At 40.5% G+C, this 21,210-nt stretch overlaps 1 protein-coding gene across 1 annotated transcript; it reads right to left on the bottom strand.

Annotated features, from left to right (window-relative positions):
* Positions 1-899: 899 nt before the first annotated feature.
* SPTY2D1 (SPT2 chromatin protein domain containing 1) lies at positions 900-20,047 on the bottom strand. Its single transcript, XM_020893550.2, has 6 exons — positions 19,791-20,047; positions 10,098-10,212; positions 7,501-9,030; positions 5,735-5,909; positions 4,119-4,196; positions 900-2,659 (listed from the first exon to the last, which is right to left on the bottom strand). Exons 1-6 carry the CDS (start codon positions 19,848-19,850, stop codon positions 2,566-2,568), a joined length of 2,052 nt encoding a protein of 683 aa, XP_020749209.2. The 5' UTR covers positions 19,851-20,047; the 3' UTR covers positions 900-2,565.
* Between the last annotated feature and the right edge of the window lie 1,163 nt (positions 20,048-21,210).

Raw genomic sequence — 21,210 nt, 5'->3', positions numbered from 1 at the left:
TTCTTGATAACAGTGTTTGAACCTTCTCACGGCACACATGTAAGGCTGCCTGTGACATGTGGTACCCTGGCCTCCAAATGGACATAACTGCATTTGTAGTTCAGAGAAAATACAAAGACAAGTTCTGAAAGTAGCTTTTAAAGAAAAAGTGCCCCCTGCTTTAATATAGCAACATCTAAAGCAAGTAGGACTGTGCAATCAGAGCTCTATTGAGTTTTATGAAAACTACTTTCCCTTCACATCGTGTTTGAGAATGCTGCATCCATGATCATGTAACATTATTACAATAGTGAAATAACATTACTACATTCATGACTTAACATTACCCAATAAAAGGCACATCTTCAAATATTAATAAAATCTGAAAATCAAAACAGAGGATACATTAAAAATCAAGCACTTAATTTGTAAACCTTGATAAAATAACAGCCTATTCCAGTTCCTTTAAAGATTTGTGAGCTGTTTAAGAGTGGTCAGGAGTTGCAGAACAAAGTGGAAGACAGGATTTGGAACAAGGCTAAGATTAAAAGATTCAGGACCTTTTTTTTTTTTTCATGAGCTACATACAGAAGTGCTGTTTTATAATGTTGATGCTAAAGAAAACTGAAATCAACATCTGTATCATAGCAGAATGCAACCAGAGTGATTACATGTAAGGACTTCTTCTACCAAGTTCTGTAATTTTCTCTAGCACAATGGTGCCTTTCTGTACAAGTAACTGCACAATATCATTGAGTAAAGTGCTAGTAAGCTTTAAGCCACCAGAAATCTTTCAGCTATGACAAGCACTTGATTGTAATTACATATTTCAGAGTCTGAATATTAAAATATATATATATATATTCAAGCAAACTTGGGAAGGGGAAAAAAATAAATCACATAAGGGACAGCAAAGGAAATAATGTTCCAAACCTGTTTTATTACATGGAATATCACACTACTCTTGAGTCAGTAAAAGTATTTAAGATAGGTGAGAGGCAGTCTACAGGCTATTCTGCCACCAGTGTTTTAACAGTTATATGTGATCATTAATAGTGGTTATCTATAACACTCCATTGTAGAGAAAAAGCAAGCTCTATAGATAAAAAAAATACACAAAAACAATTGCAGATCTTTTGAAGAGTAAATCTTCTTGTAGGATAACCTCTCCTACTTCCTGATCCCCACTGACGGATGGCTTAGGACAGCCACAAGGTTTATTGTAGAATTTTCTGCAAGCTTATGTCTCATTGTCCCCAGTCCTCCACTCAGAGTCAGGGACACATGCTCTCTGGCATCATCACACCTCATTTTCTATTGCTGACCTTCCTTGAGACTTGGCTTCTCTCCAGCTGGAACCTAGGTCAGCCTGATTGGAATTGCTTGGACTTGAGCTTAAGAGAGATAACAAGTCTACTGATATGACTTGAAGAAAGGTAAGAATGAAGACATTCCACAGCCTAGTAAGCACGGTAACAGGGAACATCCTCTCCTACCTGGGAAAAAATCTCTTCACAGTGCATAGTTTGAAATAAAAGTGCAATATGGGCAAAAAGAGAAAGTGGTGGCCTTGATACACATGAATTTAGTTTTTGGTTTTTTACCATTAATTGCTAAAGAATTTAAGATAAAAATATAGTTATCGACACAAAAAGGTAAAGGGCACCTTGAATTCCAAATATCCTTACAATGCGGAGTGGAATGAGGCGGAGGGGAGCCTCACATGTCACTTCCTTACGTTTGAAACTATTACTCTTCCAAATCTAATGTTTGAATAAAATAAGTGTTTTTTCTTCAATATAAAAATGAAACTTTTAGATAAAAATCAAACAGCACAGTGACCTTGTCTATTTTACACCAACAAAAAAGTAAATCTGAAAGTAAAATCTGGAAGAGAATATTCTTAAACAAAAATGGCATAACTTGTATTTTAACTTGGAAAATTCTGTTAATTGCCTAATCACCTAACTTAGTGAATAAGAATGCTCAGCATCCAATCCATGAATAATGCAGAATACAATTTATTCTACTTTTTACTTCAAAGTCACAGAAATGACATCCATATAATTGTAACACCTACTCTACATTTTCAAGTTCTCAATCCAAACATAGAGATTAGGACTGGTCACTTTATTGCTGGCAGCATTCCTGGAAGGGCTAGGTTCCTCATCAAAAGACACATTTGATTGGGAGCCAGGCAGCGCTATACTCACGCATCAGAATTATGGAAGTAAAGGAGCAATCCTTTCTTTTCCTTTTTAGAGTAGCAAAGGAATACAAGATTGGCTGAATTGTGAGCGGCCCCACATGAGAGTGCATAGCTCATGAGGATCAAGGCTGGCTCCTGTGAATAGTTAGCTTCGTAAGAGCACTCACTGGGCGTTACGTCATCTGCATTACGATTTCACCCTGCAAAGTATGTGAAAATACTTTATGCTCTAACGACAGCCTGCAGATAGATGATAGTATGCATTCCTTCTCCTTGAGTACCCAACTAGAATTCTAAAATGATAAGGGGCTTCTTCAGTCTGAAGGCAGGACTTCCTTGCAGCAGTCTTCAGAAGTTCACAAAAATAAAAGCAGCAGCTAACGCTTCTTCAGCTTCTTGGCCTTTCGACGTCTCATTTCTTCTTCTTCACGTCTCATTTCCTCTAAATCTTCTTGCATACCTAATCTTAAGCTGTCAGGAAAAAAAGCAGGTATTTGTCAATATACATGAAATTATCACATTCTTTAAAAAGCAAGACTGAAATTTCAACTGGGAGCTTACATGGAATGCACTGATGCACTAAAAAGGCCTCAAGGCTTTACCAGTGAAAACAAGACTAAGCAGGAATATTTTTTTACTAGGAGCCACTGCCTCAAGTTATAGTGGAAAAAAGACCTATTACTCAGCCATTATAAAGAATACATTTGAATCAGTTCTAATGAGGTGGATGAAACTGGAGCCCATTATAGAGAGTGAAGTAAACCAGAAAGAAAAACATCAATACAGTATACTAATGCATATATATGGAATTTAGAAAGATGATAACAATGACCCTATATGCGAGACAGCAAAAGAGAAATGTAAAGAACAGACTTGAGGACTCTGTGGGAGAAGGCGAGGGTGGGATGATCTCAGAGAATAGCATTGAAACATGTATATTATCAATTGTGAAATAGATTGCCAGTCCAGGTTTGATGCATGAGACAAGTGTTCAGGGCTGGTGCACTAGGATGACCCAAAGGGATGGGATGGGGAGGGAGGTGGGAGGGGGGTTCAGGATGGGGAACACATGTAAATCCATGGCTGATTCATACTAATGTATGGCAAAAACCACTACAATATTGTAAAGTAACTAGCCTCCAACTAATATAAATAAATGAAAAAAAAATTTTTTTAAATTTAAAAAGACTCAAACAAAAATAAAGAAAAAAGATCTTACATACAACTCAACAGAAAACATCTGAATATTCCCATTACACTAATAAATATAAATGATCTCATCAGCTTTAAAAAATAAAGAACAAGAAACATTTATGCAATAAATAAGATTCTATTCTTGTCTCTTCCCAATACTCTAGTTTGCTATTTTATCTAGTTAGAGGACAGAAGGCAAGAGGGAAAGAGAGGTTTAATATTTGGGTTGAGAATGAGGTGAATTATTTCACCAAGTTAACACTATAAACTAAGTAATCACTTGTTACCCCTACACAAGAAATGATTATTTGTTTGATAGCCAAACAGGAATCCAACATCAGGAATATAATGTCCCTCATCAGGTCCTTGAGTTCAGTGGCAGTACAGGTCAGCAAGACTGAGATGTATCTCATGTGGACAGGGAATTAAGAATGGGAAAAGAAAAATAAAAACATGCAATAGCGGGATCTGGGGAGCTCTCTAGCATTTACTGTGTGCCTACACGGGTGAGGTGTTCCATGCGCAACATGCACACATGATCTGAATCATGTACATTCCCAGTTTACAAATGGGAAAACAGATTTAGAAGGCTAATTTGTCTGAAGCCCACAGCAAGTAAGCAGGATTGGAATTTAAGCTGAGTGGCCCAAAGCCCCGGCTCCCAAGGATGCACCTGAAGCAGAGAACAGAAACTTTTTCAGGAATTTCCACACGGGTATAGCTTGTGCTTACGTACCTCTTTGCTTCTTCTTTCTGCTGCTCCTTCCAACTACTCTCCATGTAACGTAAGGCATAATCGCTTTCATCTTTGTATCTGGTAAGAAAAAATTGAAGTTGTTAGGAAAAAATTAAAAAAACCAATTTTCTAAAAGAACTTGCATCTTCTTGTTTTTAAAACCAGCATTTTTGTAACTAAATCAAACATACATTTAGGATTATTCCTCCTTGTTTGCAGGGAGTGGGGTGGGCAGAGGTTGGGTAAAAGGGAGTTTCTGAAGTAAATTATATGAGCCCTTTAATACTTCCAGAAGGCAACTATTCCTGAATCAAATGAAAGTACCAATCCAATAATGTTTGCTCAACCCACTCACCTCTATTTACATGAAAGTTTATATATTAAAATCACAAAAGCACAATTAATATCATTTGAGCTTCATGGATTCAGAACAGAGACTGAAACAGACAGGATAACGGCTTGACCAAAAACATATTGCTATCTTATGCCGTAACTAAGATCAGGTTTTTAAATCTGATTTTTAATCTAGTTCTTCTACTGAATTTTTTTAAAGACCTTTTTTTACTGTTGTGCTCAGTGACTCAGTCATGTCCAACTCTGAGACCCCGTGGACTATAGTCCACCAGGCTCCTCTGTCCATGGGACTTCCCAGGCAAGAATACTGGAGTGGGTGGCTATTTCCTACTCCAGGGGATCTTCCCAACCCAGGGACCAAACTCAGTCTGCTGCATTGTATATCTGTGATATCAAAGGAGAAAGCAAGAGCCCTCGAACAACATGGGTGTGAACTACACGGGTCCTCTTACACAAAGATTTCTTTTTCGTGCTACAATAGGACACAGTCCATAACTGGCTGCCTCTGTTCCCATGGAACCGCAAAGAGGGAGGAACCTGTATATAGAGGAATCATTTATACTGAGGGCTGACTCCAAGTTACACGTGGATTTCCCCCAGCCCTCACACTGGTGCGGGTCAACTGTATGTTACCTCATTGAGTCCTCCCATAAGTCATTTAAAAAATAACTAACTCAAGTTTACCCAGCTAGTAAGCTGTGGAACTTTGATCTAAACCCCGATTTTTCTGCTCCATCAGTGCTTCTCAATCTTCAAGGTTGCCGTGAACCACTGGGGAATGTTATAAAGCTAGACTGGATTTAGATCTAAGCTAGGGTCTGCAAGCCTGCATTTCTAACAAGTTCCCAAGTGATATCAATGCTGTTGGTTCCATGGTGCTGTTCAGGCACACTTCTGTGTAGCTTTTACACCAAAGAAAACCAGGTGTCAGATCAGGCTTTCAACACGGTTCTGTGGATGGTTTTCTGATTTCAAAGCCAATCCATTTCTACTACACCAAGCTACACTCTTATCAAATATACATCTTATAAGGACAACAGTTAAATAGGGATACTTATTGGCCCTTATACAAGTAACTACATAATTTTGCATTAATTCTTAAATACTAAGTGCCAAAAAAGTAAATCTAAACAATTGAAGAATTCCTAATTAAGAACTGCATTCAATGCCTCTACTATTAATGTTTATTTTTCCCCCCTTAGAATGGATTATTCAAAATAAAAGTGTGTGTGTGTGTGTGTATAAATCTTCTTTATGCTTACTTTTTTCGGTCATAGCCAAAGATTTCTCGAATGTGCTTGGATATTTCTTCCTGAGGTTCTCCTTCATCTTCAATAAAGTCTTCCATTTCAGAGTCATATTCTTCATCATCATCTTCCTCCTCTTCATATTCTCGCTGCCTTTTGTAACCACTAGGAAAGGGAAGCCTTTGAGGACCTAAGAATAGAAAGGCCATTATTTTAAAGAGTATTAAAATTTAATAGTCCCAACAAAATCCTATGCAAGCTGAGATACTAAGAACTCACTAGGATGGCAGCCTCAAAACCCAGAGCCAGCAAGCTGGCCCCCAGTGTGAGCTCACTACTACAATCCTCTCTGCTGCTTCATGGTACTCAACAAGGAATAGAATTTCTGTCTGTCCCAAGGCTTACCAGAACTGTTACATTTTTTCTAGCTTAATAGTTTCTATTCTTTTGGATTTAAAAGACTAGTAAAATTTCTTAAAAAGAAAAAAAAAGTTACAAATCAATGAAGGAACACAAATTTTAATCTTGCCAAAAAAAGACACCAAAGGTAACAGTCTACTATTTATTATCATAATTCCATTAGGATTTTTAAAAGTCCAGTGAAGTATGAAAGATTCTCAGAAATGGATCATTGTTCGAACTGAGCAAGTCTGACTAATAGGAAAAACTCACCATACCAACATATTTTTGTCATTTTGCCAAAAGACTGATTAAAAATTTTGCAAAAGACAAGCACTGATCAATAGACTAGTATCTGGGAACAAATGCTTTCTAGTCCTTGATTATAGACACTCGTTGTTCCACAGTTGTTTTTTATATGCATGGCTTGTCTCCTTAGCTCAGAGTTCCTTAACTTCAGCACTCTGACATTTTGGGCCAGCTGTTTGTTGGTTGTGAAGCTGTCCCGTACAATGAAAGGTAACAGCATCCACAGCCTTCATCTACTAGATGGCAATAGCATCCCATCCCCACTTATGTCAATCAAAAATGTCTCCAGATGTTGCCAAATGTTCACCGGGGATCAAAACTGTCCTTGGTTGAGAACCAATGTTTTGACGAAAGCAGAAAGTTTAACACATGGAATATCATCTTTTGTTTCTTTTTATATTCTCCATGGTGTCTAACAGGTGCTTCAACAAATCCTTACTACCATGTAGAAACGATGACTACCATGTAGAAATGATGAGAAATGATAACTCGTCATTAACGATGAAGAGTTAATAGGTGCCAACAATGATCCCGTACCTTGGAATAGTAGATTCCTAAAGGACTGGTAGCTAGGGCCACTATGAGGAGCAGAAACACAAGGACAGTCTGAAATCATTTCTGGCATATCATGGGTGCCCAACAATATTTGATGGAATCAGTTATGTACCAAGAGGCTTCAAGCTTATAAATACACTCTAGTCCCTGAAGATAGGCACTTATAGTCTTCATGAAGAGGTAAAGATGAATTCATTCACTGAACCACAAAAGGCATATACAATATATATATACGTCTCCTATCGTATAAATTCCATAGCTAAGCTTATTGCACTTGGAGACATTACAGAGGTGGACAAACAGGGCCCCGGATAAATCTCTTCCTAAAGACTTTTCCAAGCCATAGTTACTAAAGGAACTCTCTGGCACAGGACAGACAAAACATCAGGATTCCATCAACACAAGAATACACTTAAAAGCACATAGAAGAGTTCCCAGCATCTGGTTCTATAAAACAATGCATTCTTTCCAATTTCCTAGTGACAAATAAATACTTTCAGGATAAGGGGAAATCTTACCATGGGCAGATCTGTAGCCAGCTAAGGATGGCTTCATTCCATTCATCTGTCCATTGCTGGGCCGGCTGATTATATTCTTGGAAGAAATTGTTTCTGAGACAACAGTGCATTTGGGCTTCAGAGGGGGACCTGAGGTATTAACTGTTCGCCCAGGTCCCAAGCTGCTCCCTGGTCTACCAGGGCCTGAACTGCTGACAGGTCGTCCAGCTGGAGCTGGGCCACTGACCGACCGGCCAGGGCCACTGACCAATCGCCCAGGGGGGCCTGAGCCACTCACTGGTCGTCGAAGTTCATGTGGACTGCTTACAGGCCGCCCAGGGGCCCCAGAGCTGCCCACGGGTCGCCCAGAACCACCGGAGCCACTGACAGGCCGCCCAGGGGCCCCTGAGCTGCTTGCAGGTCGACCAAGGCCACTTGTACCACTGACTGTCCGTCTTGGGGGACTGAAGTCACTGGTTGGCTTCCTGTTCCCACTGACTGATCGCTCGGGTCCTGAGTTGGAGCTGCCATTCTGCCGCTTGGGCACGGGGCCAGGACTAACCATGGGCCGGGCAGGCCCTGTGCTAGGCCGCCCAGGGGCTGGGCTGGAGCTGCTGCCTGGCGGCCGGACACCCGGACTCTTGGCCTTATTGTGTGGGGTGGCCATGGGTCCAGGCCTGGAATGGCTAGGATGGGGAGGAGATTTTTTGGCTTTGTGCTCGGGGGCAGATTTCTGAGGCCCTTTAGCAGAAGTCTTTGGGACACTTGGTGAATAGGTGCTGGGGTGGGGCTTTCCAGCCCCATTGAAAACAGGTCTATCACGGCCCTCATGAAGCGAGGGTTGGGAGCAACTGCCAGGGGCTACTTTGGTCCTCTCCCCCGGCACGGATTTGGACGAAGACAAATGCAAGCGCTTTTCATCAGCTGTGCTGGGTCTGGGTCTCTTCTCAGGATGAGGAAGGACAGTACCCTTGGAAGCAGGATGCATGTCTCCAGAGCCTCTGCTAAGCTTTGTGCCCACACTTTCTTTCTGAGAGGGTACTCTTCTGGTTGGCGGTAGCCTTGCATCTGTCTCAGGTGTCCTTTTCTTCCGCTTTCGTTCAAGGAATTCCCGCTCCCTGAGTTCTTCTGCAGTCAAGGGCCGCTCTTCTGTCTTCTTCACTACCTTTATCTCCACCGGCTCGTACTGCTTTTTCTCAGCCAGCCTGAGCAGATCACTGAAGTTCATGACTGGTGGGGCACTTTTGAGGGGGACCTTTGGTTTGCTTTCAACTTTGGGAGGTTCCTGCTCTTCCTCGTACTCCTGCTCTGACTCTGCTTGATTGTATTCTAAGAACTCATCCTCTTCTTCCACCTCGTACTCTTGGTCTGCTCCCTGGCGAGTGTGACTTTGCATTGCCTGCCTCTTCTTTGACTTTTCCTCAACAGGAATTCCATTGTAACCGTGGAAATTATCCTTTGTCCTCTTGGCCATAGCTCTTGCCTTCTTGTCATGTTTCAGCTCAATTCGCTTTTTCACTAGTTCTTCTTTTCTCCTCTTCTCTTCTAAGGCTGAAAAAGACAAAACAACACATTATTTCAAGGTCTTGATAAAACTATGTTTATCTGAAATCAGTAGGTGGCCGAAACCAAGCAACATTCAAGTTACGGTTTGTAGAAATTTGAAAACTTCTAAGAATCAAATGAGGAAGTCATTCAAACAAGTATCAGTGAGTCATCTATACACAATGAGTGGGTCACATATGGGTTTTTCTATATGACTAAGCAAGGGAGAGTCTTCGCTTTTAGCTTTAAATACAGAAAATAGTTCATACTAAATAAATATACCAAGTTAAGAGAATATTAGTACCCACTTAGTAGTTGTTATTAATTATGAATCAATGGATACTCAAACTTACCAAATCAGTTTCCTTGTCATTTGCATGAAGCAAAACTACTGCTTGAGTTTACTGGTTTTCAATCCCTATTTTAACCTTTTAGATAGTACTCTGTATATTTTTAAAAATTAAAATACAAAGTAGGTAGAAACAGGTTCAAAACTAAGGTTAAGAGGGTGTCTCCTGTGGTCCGGTGGTTAGGACTCAGCACTTTGACTGCTGGGGTCCCAGGTTTAATTCCTGGTTGGGAAACTAAGATCCCACAGGCTGTACAGTACAGGCAAAAAAAAAAAAAAAAAGAAAGGAAAAACCTCACAAAAATAAACAAACAAAAAACAACCGTCATGGGAAAGAATGTTTTAAATGTCTGTATGTGTATAACTGAGTCACTTTGCTGTCCTGCAGCGATTGATACAACACTGTCAATCAACGACACCTCCATTACAAGTACCAGAAAAACCACCAAGGTAAAAGAATGGAATTCTTACTGGAGTTGCTCATATCATCAATTAGAAGATACGGTCACTATTCCCAAAAAGGTTTTAAGAGGAAATAAAAGATAATATCTATACAAATGACCAACAGAAGAAAACACGTAATGCTACAAATACAGCTGACTCAGACACATACACAACAAATCCATTAGCCTCTTAACGATACTACAAGCATCCCTTGGTTAGTTACAAGCCAGTTGTGAAGACAGAAGACTTTAAAACTGAGAATAAGGCTATAGAGTCATACCTTTTCGTCTGAGCTCCTCTTCTTTCCTTCTGAGAAAAGCCTGGACAGCTGCTGACTGGACACCCTTAACTTTTGGGTCTTTTTTGGGAGGTCCCACTGCCAAACTGTATCTTTTCTGAAAACAAAAACAGAGTAAAAGTTACACACAATTAATTTTGAAACAATAGAGAGGTCTAAGTGTTGAATTAAAAAACCTATTCTGAATAATTAAGAGACCACATAACCCCCATGAAAGCTCAGCTATGAAATTTCAGGCTAAAAATGATTATATATGCCTGTTTCCAGGTATAGAGTTTCTTTAAACATCTCCAACAATACATAAATGAACAACTCATAGAAACACAATTTTCAAGTTATTTTCCCAAAAAGGTACCTGGACTGGGGGAATTGAAAAAAAATCACCACTAAAACAGACTGTTCTAGAATTCTGATTTAAAAGAGTATCCTTCTTCAGAACTTTCCAAGTCCATGGCAGAAAATACTATCACAACTATTTTCCTCCTGAGTACCCAACTCCAGGTGGTTTTCATAGCTGCTACGTTGGTTATTTTGTCTACAACGTTAAATCCCGAGATCCTACTTTGGTCTCAGGCAAAGTAGATAGCAAACCATAGCTAAAAGGCATTTCAAAGAAACTGAAGCAGCAAGAAGGGTCCTAGTCTCTGTAACCTTTAAGTGTAGCTCTATGTTCATTAAATATTAATTCACCACACAAATCCTTTCAGACAAGTTTCCAGATCACCCAAAAAGTACTAACATCATCCTGGAACGGATGGTATTTCTCTGGTCTTTGATTTTTATGCAATTGCACTAGGAAATGACTAAAACTAGAATAACGCTAATTTAAACCATAAAAGGAAAAATATTTTCATTTTATAACTATGATTAGAGAAGTGTAATTAAACAGAGCTAATAACTCAGACCAGGATGATTAATCTCTAGGACCATTTCACGTTAAACTTACAGGCTAGGAAATAAGAATTTTTTAATGCCCTTCTTTCATCTTAGGCAGATGACATGATGACATTTTTATCCACTCAACCTTGTTGCTGTACTAGTTTAGAAAGAAACGTTAACCTATGAGAACAAATTGAGCTACTAAGGAACCAAAAAAGTGACTCTCAAAATGTGTATGAAATTCCTGGAGGAAAGCCAAAGGACTCCTGCTTACTATACAGCTGCCAAACAGAAGGCATCTTGAAACAGGCTGGAAGTTCCAGCTAAGTTAGTCTACCCATGAAGCAGCTGGCCAAGAAAGCTGGCCCTAATCCAACCTGAAAATCCTGTGTGATGGCAATGCTTGAGATCTGACACGTCCCTCACACAGAGAAATCCCAACAGAGCATCCAGATTCCTTTCCCAGTCAACCTGGCTGCCACAGTGAAATACTTTAACAAGTCCCTATCTTTGTAAATGTAGTTGCAGGCCCTTTCCATAGTGGATTGGGGCCCAATGTTTAAAGGAGAAAACAGAGAGGGAAAGGAAGATAGGAGAAAGAGAATACTGCTTACCTAATTATATAGACATAAAATCTGTCGTGGTTACAAGAACCTCAAACATAGGTCTTATCCATAGGAAATGCACATGTTCTTAACAGAATGGCTACTGTGAAGATGATTCAAGTTGTATAAGACACATAAACTCGTAAGCAGAGGCACACACTCCCATCAGGTAAATATATGAGAAGGGTGCATTTGTGCTGCCAAAGCTCCAAATATTTCTCTCCCTGCCAATTATATAGCCCAGATTCACCTGCCAAATCGAAGCTTAATACAGGGCTCCCCTGCCCCAAAATACCAATCTTTATTATTTAAAATAGGATCAGTTTGTTATCTAGGTATTACAACAGCAAGTGAGCACTTCCTAATTTGATTTCAGGGTCGATATCTTCCCTCCTAACCTGGCACTTAAATAGGTAGCTAATGGGTTATGTATTCTTGACTAAATACAGACACCAAAAGAGAAAAATAGTGTCAATGGGATATAGTTTAATACCATGTTTAGTAAGCTTCAGTCACTCCCATACCACTGTCACGATTTTTGCCCTTTTAGTATGCCAACTGTAATACTATTTACTAAATTTAAGAAAATATGTAGCTTAACACCATGACTTATTATTGCACCTTTAGCTCAAGCAATAATAGTCATGAAATGACAGGCCTGAAAGGCTAGTTATATTTTCCCAAATTCTATACAAATATATAATTTTAAAAATATGCATCTATGTGAATAAAAAGCATTTATAAAGCATCTAAAGTCATGGGGAGAGCCAGAGCTACGTGTGCTGCGCTCTGGGAAACACCAACTGAGGGGCATAAGCACAGGGAGGGCGGAACACAAGAAACAAGGGAGGGCTCGGGAACTCGACTCACTCAGAAAAGAATCGAAAAGGCTACACTGAGCACTTTTCAAAGCATACACCTATTTTCATCAATTCACATGCCGATTTCAAATTCAGCTTTGTTTAAAAAAAAGACCTCCAATCCTTAAGGATACTTACTGAGCCGGCCTCACGTTTAACTCAACAATTTTGCTGTCCTTGTCCCATCCCTATGATGGAGAATGAATTCAACAAATCCATAAAATGTCTTATTTTGTGGGTCTGCTGGGAAACAATTTAAGTAGGACAAGGTCCTACTTGATGAGGCCTGATCTTATTTACTGACTAGAGCTGAGTCATAATTAATAGTTTCTTACATCCTCTGTAGCTTGATGCACTCAAAGGCAGATACCAGAAGAATATTAAAATATTCTCTTAGGCAAAATTTAGATCAAAACGTAGAAATTTGGGGCAGGAACAAAAAGGGGGGCTAGGCCTCCAGAGATAGTGATCTTTTTAAAAACATTTTTAATGAGATATAATTCACAAACCATAAAATCCACCCATTTAGTGTGTAATAGTATATTCCCAGAGTTGTACAACCATCACACTATTTCCAGAGCATTTTCATCTTCCCCAAAAGAAATCCCTTACCCTCCAGCAGTCATTCCCCATTCCCCTCACTTATGGCCCTGGCAGCCACTAACCTTTCTGCTTCTGTGGATTTGCCAATTCTGACATTTCATATAAATGAAACCATGCACCCAGTGTACACACACAGTGATTGATAATGCATCATAAAATAAAATCGAGAAGACACAGATACTATATAGATAAGCGATTATTCAAAGTAGCTAAGATTTTCCAATTCAAAAAACTTTTTTTTCTCCATCTGCTCTGGAATTTCTATGAGAAACTCTATCCCATCAGACTTTACTGGACACTGAGAAGTGTCATCAAAAAACCAATAGAGTTACTGCCCAAGGCTTTATTGGGCTAGAGTAGAGAAATGGATTCAGGTTTTATAGATGGCAAACCTTATTCACATCCCATTCCTGACAGACTACAGTATTAACTCCAGCCTGAGTTTCCAGCCTGTCCTACAAATTTCAGACAGGCCAGTCCCCACAATTATGTGAGCCAATTTCCTAAAACAGATCCTACTGGTTCTGTCTTTCTGGGGAACCCTAACTGCTGCAGTGGTCTTCTGTACTAATATCTTACCACTTTCACTTAATGTTTTAAAGGTTCATGCTGTAACATGTCAGTACTTCACACCTTTTCTGGATGAATGTTTCATTATATGGATTATACCACATTTATCTAACCATCAGTTAATGGATATGTAGACTGTTTCTACTTTTTGGCTATTATGAATAATGCTCTGTGAACATAAGTATACAAAGTTTTCTGTGAATGAATGTTTTCCTTTCTCTTGGGTCTATCACTATAGACCTTCTTAACATTGAACTGGCTAGACTTTTGAAAAAGGGGTTGCAGTCAGACCCTGGTATTAGAAGATTTGCTGTAATAGAACATTTTATTAGACAGTTCCTTTCCCCCTCAGGGGGCACCCAGCAGAGAACCACGTTTTTAAAAGAAAGCTTCAGGCTGGGATTACACTGTATGCCATTTAATAAGGCAGGAGAACTATTTGGCACTTTCTCTCACATCAGATGGTCACATTTAGCTCTAGCGGCAACACATCAAGATGTACCCATCAATTCTGAATCTGATTCAAGGCACCAGGCTGCTTCATTGTTTGAGCTTCATGAAAAGCAGCTGGACAAGAGTTTCTTTTATCCTAAGTGTATCCATTTTATTACCCTGCAGGCCAACTCAGTCATTCTGCTGGGCCCCAGTGAATGATCCACAACAGAGAAGCTTATGCCATCTAAATACAGTATCAGAGATTTTGCCAAGATTTGTAATTCTGAAGCCAAGAGACCTAGAAAACATTAAGTCACTTTAAACATATGTGTTCCTTGCACTGAAACCATACTGTCACAGTCAGATTAAGAAAATCAGGAGCTTTCAGTGTGGAAATACATATTCACCAAATATGTTATTAATACATAGGAATCAACAGCAATTCCTTCTTGAAAGTTCTTTACTCAAGAGATAATATATTGTTGTAACTGTAGAAAATAAATATTCTGATGATTTTATATAAATTAGAGATTTATCACTGGTTAGAAATCAGAGTTAGAAATATTCAAAGGATATATCCTTAACTTTAATGACTGACTATGCAACTTCTATAATCCTCTCAATACATCATAGTCAAGCAATGAATGCAAGCCTGGAAAACCACTGATATGCATTAGGCTTGCTTAGCTGGGTGGCTGAGAGTGAAAATAAAACTACCAAAAAACATGCTATTCAAGACTGATAAGAGGTCAAATATAAATCTTACTGTTTATAAAACTATACCTGATTATAAAGTACAGTATCAGATAGATACCTCAGAGTCTCTAGTTCAACCTCATGTTAGAAATGGCCCAAAAAGGACAACTGTATATTTACTGGCTATCACTCATACCATTTGTAGCAAAGACTGAATTAGAATCTAGATCTCTTGACTCTGGGTCTAAAGTTTTCCCATTACAGTGTGCCTCACTTCTAACTTAATCCCAACACTTTCATCTCTAGCTCTAACCTCATTCTTAAATGCCCTTCTTAACTTCCACCTGCTTCCTAGACAATGCCATTGCACCAAACAAGTCCATCACCGAACCTTCCCCCAACCTCAGACTCTATTTCTGTTAACCATGCTGGCACTCTCCCAAACAGCCTGTAAATCTCTATTCACCAGTTTTCAAATGCTGTTGGTTTAGCCTTTAGATTTCTCCCCCATCAGACTTTACTGTACAGTGAGAAGTGTCATCAAAAAAACAACAGGGTTACTGCCTAAGGCTCTATTAGGTTGGAGTTGGGGGTAGGGAACTAGATGGATTCAGGCTTTATAGATGACAACCTTCCTCAGCACCCCATTTCCAAAAGCCTCTCCTCATTCACAGAGAAGGCAATGGCATCCCACGCCAGTACTCTTTCCTGGACAATCCCATGGACGGAGGAGCCTGGCAGGCTGCAGTCCATGGGGTTGCTAAGAGCTGGACACGACTGGACATGTCTTCACTTTCACTTTTCACTTTCCTGCACTGGAGAAGGAAATGGCAACCCACTCCAGTGTTCTTGCCTGGAGACTCCCAGGGACGGGGGAGCCTGGCGGGCTGCCGTCTATGGGGTCGCAGAGTCGGACACGACTGACGCGACTTAGCAGCAGCAGCAGCAGCAGCTCCTCATTCAACACAGGGTCATGATTAAGAACGAACTCTGGAGCCACTTTGCCTGGACTAGATTCTCTGCTCTGCCATTACTAGCCCTGCCACTTATCATCTGTGTGACTTTGGAAACATTTCTTCGTCTCCCTGAACTTCAGTTCCCTTATCTGTAAAACAACCTTCCTTATATGGTTATTATGATGATTAAATTAATTAATATACAGAAAGTGCTTAGAACAGTGCCTGGCACAAAGTAAGCACTATATATGCTAATTGCTGTTGTTATTATCCTTACTATTCATAAAGAGATTGCCTAGGTAGTGATGGTAAAGAGAACAGAATCTCCATGTGGTAATATTACAGATGGACAAAAAGCAGATGAAAAGATGCTCAACAGCACTAATTATTAGAGAAATGCAAATCAAAACTACAGTCAGGTATCACCTCATAGCAGTCAGAGTAGCCATAATCAAAAAATCTATAAACAATAAATATTGGAGAGGGTATGGAAAAAGGGGAACCCTGCTATACTGCTGAGAAGAAAGTAAATTGGTAAAATCATTATAAAGAACAGTATGGAGGTTCCTTAAAAAACTAAATATAGAACTACCTACCATATGATCCAGCAATCCCACTCCTGGGCATATATCCAGAGAAAACCATTATTCAAAAGATAACACGCAAAAAAAAAAAAAAATACATGCACCCAATGTTCACTGCAGCACTGTTTACAACAGCCAAGATATATGGAAGCAACCTAAGTATCCACTGACAGAGAAGTGGATAAAGGAGGAATGGATACAATGGAATATTACTTAGCCATAGAAAGAATGAAATAATGCCACTTGCAGCAACATGGATGGACCTAGAGATTATCATACTGAGTGAAGTCAAGACAGAGAAAGACGAATATATGATAAATGTGGAATCTAAAAAAACGGTACAAATGAACTTATTTACAAAACAGAAATAGTCACAGATGTAGAAAACAGACTGATGGTTACCAGAGGAAATAGGGAGGAGGGATAAACTGGATGATTGGGGCTGAAATACATACACTACTACACATAAAATTGATAATAAGGACCTACTGTATTGCACAGGCTTTCCTGGAGGCTCAGATTTTACAGAATTCACCTGCAATGCAGGAGACCCAGCTTCAATCTATAGATCAGGAAGATCCCCTGGAGAAGGGAATGGCAACCCACTCCAGTATTTCTGTCTGGAGAACCTCATGAAAAGAGGAGCCTGGAAGGCTACAGTCCATGGGGTTGAAGAAAGTGGAACATGACTGAGTGACTAAGCATGCACGTATAGCAGAGTGAACGGTCCTCAGCACTCTGTAATTACCTATATGGGAAAAGAATCTAAAAAAGAGTGGACATGTGTATATGGAAAACTGACTCATTTTACTGTTCACCTCAAGGGTCCATAGCCCCCCAAATCCTTATGTCTAATACGTATGAAGGTTTCCTCTTTACTTTTTGATTTGAGGGTCACATCACAGTTACAGTATCTTGCCTGGGACAGTTTTTAGTCTGACTGTGAGAAAAACCATGTATCTTGCCTTGTGCACCACAAGACATCAATTATAGTTACCTGAAACCCGCTTTTGCTAGAGGAACTCAGTGAGAAAAATATTAAGGGTAAAGTTACCAAAAATATCTTTTCTCCTTTATATATAAACAGAGCTAATAACAGTGACTGGTTACATCACCTTGATCAGCTGTGGGTTTTTTTGTATTCAGTTTTCCACTGGGAAAAGACAGCATGCCTGGTATTTCTAGGAATGATGCAATACTCCTTTTGTTTTAACCAAAATCTTTTACAGATAACTATTTCTCTTAAAAAGAAACAATATGAAAGAAAGCTGTCCCAAATGGGAACAGTTCACTGCTTTTCAAATCAGATATAGTAGACATTTTTTAAAATAAAGAGTTCAAAGTGGCTGTACAGGTGTTTCAGATTTTAGCTTCCCTTGGATTTTAGTCTAATCAATGCCAGTGTATTTCCTTTCTGTTAACAAAGCTGTGACAAAGGAACGTGACTTAAATTGAAAGTCAGTTATGATAGGATCCAAATGGAAGGTGGGGACAAAGATGGCTAAAAGAGAAATACAAACCAAGCCCTAGAGAAGGATGGATAACTCAATATTTATGAAGCATTGGGGTGTGTGTGTGTGTGTGTGTGTGTGTGTGTGTGTGTGGGGTGTGTGTGTGTGTGTGTGGTGTGGTGTGTATGCATGTGTGGGGTGTGTGGGGGTGTGTGTCTGTGTGTGTGGGGTGTGTGTGTGTTGTGTGTATACTGTAATGCTGTTTGACTTGGATGTTGGTTTATAAGGATACTTGCTTTGTAGTACTCTCACACTGTGCAATATGTTAGATTTCAGAACTCATAGTGTGAGCTAAAAGGTTTCAACTTAAAATAATCAGATGACTTGAGTTAAAGATCATAGATGAAATTTAATACAATCTTGCTCTATTCCTAAATAATTTTTGTGTTTTACTTTCATCTGAAGTAAAAAGATAAGATTATAGTGCTGATAACTAAATGAAACCTTCAGGCTTACTAGCTTTTGGGGTGAGTGGGAGGGAAAAACATACTTTCACGAAGTATATGCCTATATTCATCTATTAAATTTTAAATGACCTCACCAATTTACCTATTTTCCTTTTTGCTTCCAATCTTTGTTATTCCAATCGTAGATCAATAATGTATATATTCTGAAATACAGACATATTTTGAAATCTCCCACTCTAGAAATATGTACTTCTCTGTCAGCAATCTTTGGTTTTTAGAATAAGAAACAACTAACTTGGTTTTGATTCTTCCACAGGATAGTCCTGGGCATCAGAGCAAGTATTATCCTTCTTTGACCTCCACTGAAATTGAGGAGGATGTAGAAAGAAATATGTACCTAATTATGCAAAGATGAATGCTACTAGGTCCAATATTGACTTGTCTAGGAAATTTACAGAGACAGAAAATAAGGTTTCATAACTTCAAGATCGTTCAGAGTATTTCAGATGGGATGTGAATACATATAATAAACTGATCAATATCGGTTTTATTAATCAGTTATTTTTACATCAATATCTTCAAAAGAGTAAAAGAATGAGCACAGGAGAGGGAAAAAATATTGCAAATATACAAAAATCTAAGAAACGCAGAACACATCATGAGAGCTCAAAATGATCTAGTTGAACTGACTTAAAAAGGGCGCCGTTTGAGCTCCACACCTCAACGCTCAAACCGCAGGTATCACAATGCAATTTATCGGTTTACAGCTGGGGCTGTGGTACCATCTGAGGATCTCGAAATGATTAGTTTATGCAAAACAGCTACACCCTCGCAAACGAGGCCCTCACCACCACTACCGCATTTAGAGAGTAAAGTTTTACACCGCTCAGCGAATTAGCAAACCTCACAGAGTAACTGGGACCTAGATATCAAACAACAAATCTGGAAGACCACAAGTAAACGGAAGCTGAAACTATTTCTCTCATCCTGTTGGCCAAAATTTCGTGGAATCCACTCACACTCCCTTCCTAGGGAGGTGATAATTCAATCACCTGGCTGGCTGAGTGGGTGGGGGACACAAGTCAAAAAATCTTGTTCGGGAAATCACAAAACGTTTGACTCAAAGATCAGCGGAAAATCAGCTCAAAAACTATCAGGCCAAGCCCCTAATATTCCTGAACTCCCCAAGCTCTGGGTTGAAGTTTATGCCGAAACTAGAAACTACGAGCATTAGACTCCACTACGTGCCAGGCACGGCTCTACTCACCAGCTTTCACGCAACTCTAAAATACCCTAAACTCAAAGTTCAAGTTGTAGGGGTAACTAAGCCGAAACAAACCAAATCAGCTTGTCAGCACGCTCCCGCTTGCTTATCTCAAGCCCCCAGTAACTTCAACCCCCAGTACCCAGAAGTACATGTCCAAAAGGAAAAAGAAAAAAAAAAAAAAAACGGAGTCCAGATCTTTCTTCTCCTGGAGCCGATGTGCTGATTCCTGGAAGTTTCGAGGACCACACACTCGGAACTTGAAGACCAGGATCTCCTGAAGTCACCCCCCGGCTGGTACTTACCGGCACGTTGTTGACACCCTGCGCTTTGGAAGCTATCAGGAGAATTTCCCTAAAGTCCATTCTGGTCGAGGAGGAGGACTGGGCCAGCCTCTCGGAGAGGAGGGAAAGCGCGCCTTACCGAGGCGACCAGCAACAGCCTAATGATCTGTCTGGCCAGCCTCTCTCCCACCCCTCCTCTGCACGACCACTTCCGGCGCTTTCCAATGCCGTCTGCCCGCCCACTTTCCTCCAGAGGCCAGTATCCTTTCAGGCCCGCCGCTTCCCTCGCGAGTCTTTGGCGTAACTTCCGCTTTCAGGCTCGAGACACGTAGAAACGTGGTACGTGGCTGCTGGCGTCGGCTCGAAGGGGCGGGATTAAGCCCTTCCCGGACCAAGGAGACTCCATCTGTAAACTGGGGGGCGTGGCCAAGGGAAAGAGCCGCTTCGCTGGAGGCGTTGACCCAAGGCCTGTTTCCGTGCTCCGTGTGCGCTCTCGGGTGCGAGAGCTAGGGGGTGAGGCGTTATCTACGGGTTCTCTGAGTGTTACGGTTGGACGCTCAGGTCCGAGAAGGCGGTACCTCAACAGCAGAACCGACAGGTCTCGAGCAGGGGGTTACAGTTAGGCGTTTGTAGGCGCTCGCCAGGCTGCGCAGATGCGAACAACACCGACTGGTCCCCTGTCCTGGGAAGGCTAGACTCTTCGCATCCCGGCATAGGGTGTGTGCTCACCTCCTACACAGATGCACGCGTGTGATGTACAGAGGCATCCGCTTACTGCTTTTACTTCATTTTCGATAATAAGCCCCACGTAGGGCAGGCAGCTGTGCTTTGTGTAGTGGCTGAATGGAGAAATTTCTCACAGACCCAGCCTGGATATATTTGGTGCACTGATCAAAATGTACATATATGACCCAATTCCACATTTGTTGGGAGTCCAGTCCTGGCTTCCTCTTAAGGGTTATTTGGGGTCTGTAAGGTCATTTCTAATTAGTGTAAAGTACACTAATCAGACAGACTGGCTGTGGTTAAGAATAGGCGGGAATCCACCGCAGCCAAGCCGTAGGGATCATCCGGTGCGATGAAATTGCTCCAAAACTGGTTATACCGATGGCTGGGCTGTATTTTTACTAATCATCGTACTCTGAAAACAAGTCAGTTTGACAGTGTAAATAATCTCAATAGGGGCTTGTCTGGTGGTGGTATATTCGTTAAAAGTATGACTGCCAATGCAGGGGACAGGGGTTGGATCCCTGGTCTAGGAAGATCCCACATGCCACTGAGCAACTGAGCCTGTGCTCTATAAACTGTGTTCCGCAACAAGCAATGAGAAACCTGCGCACCTGCAAGGAAGAGTAGCCCCTGCTCACTGCAACTATTGAAAGCCGGTGGGCAGCAATGAAGACTCAGAATAGCCATAAATAAATCTTTTTAAAAATCATCT

This window comes from Odocoileus virginianus, chromosome 28, assembly GCF_023699985.2.
Source record: "Odocoileus virginianus isolate 20LAN1187 ecotype Illinois chromosome 28, Ovbor_1.2, whole genome shotgun sequence".
NCBI classification, from domain to species: Eukaryota; Metazoa; Chordata; class Mammalia; order Artiodactyla; family Cervidae; genus Odocoileus; species Odocoileus virginianus.
This window is presented reverse-complemented; position numbering and strand designations above follow the sequence as displayed.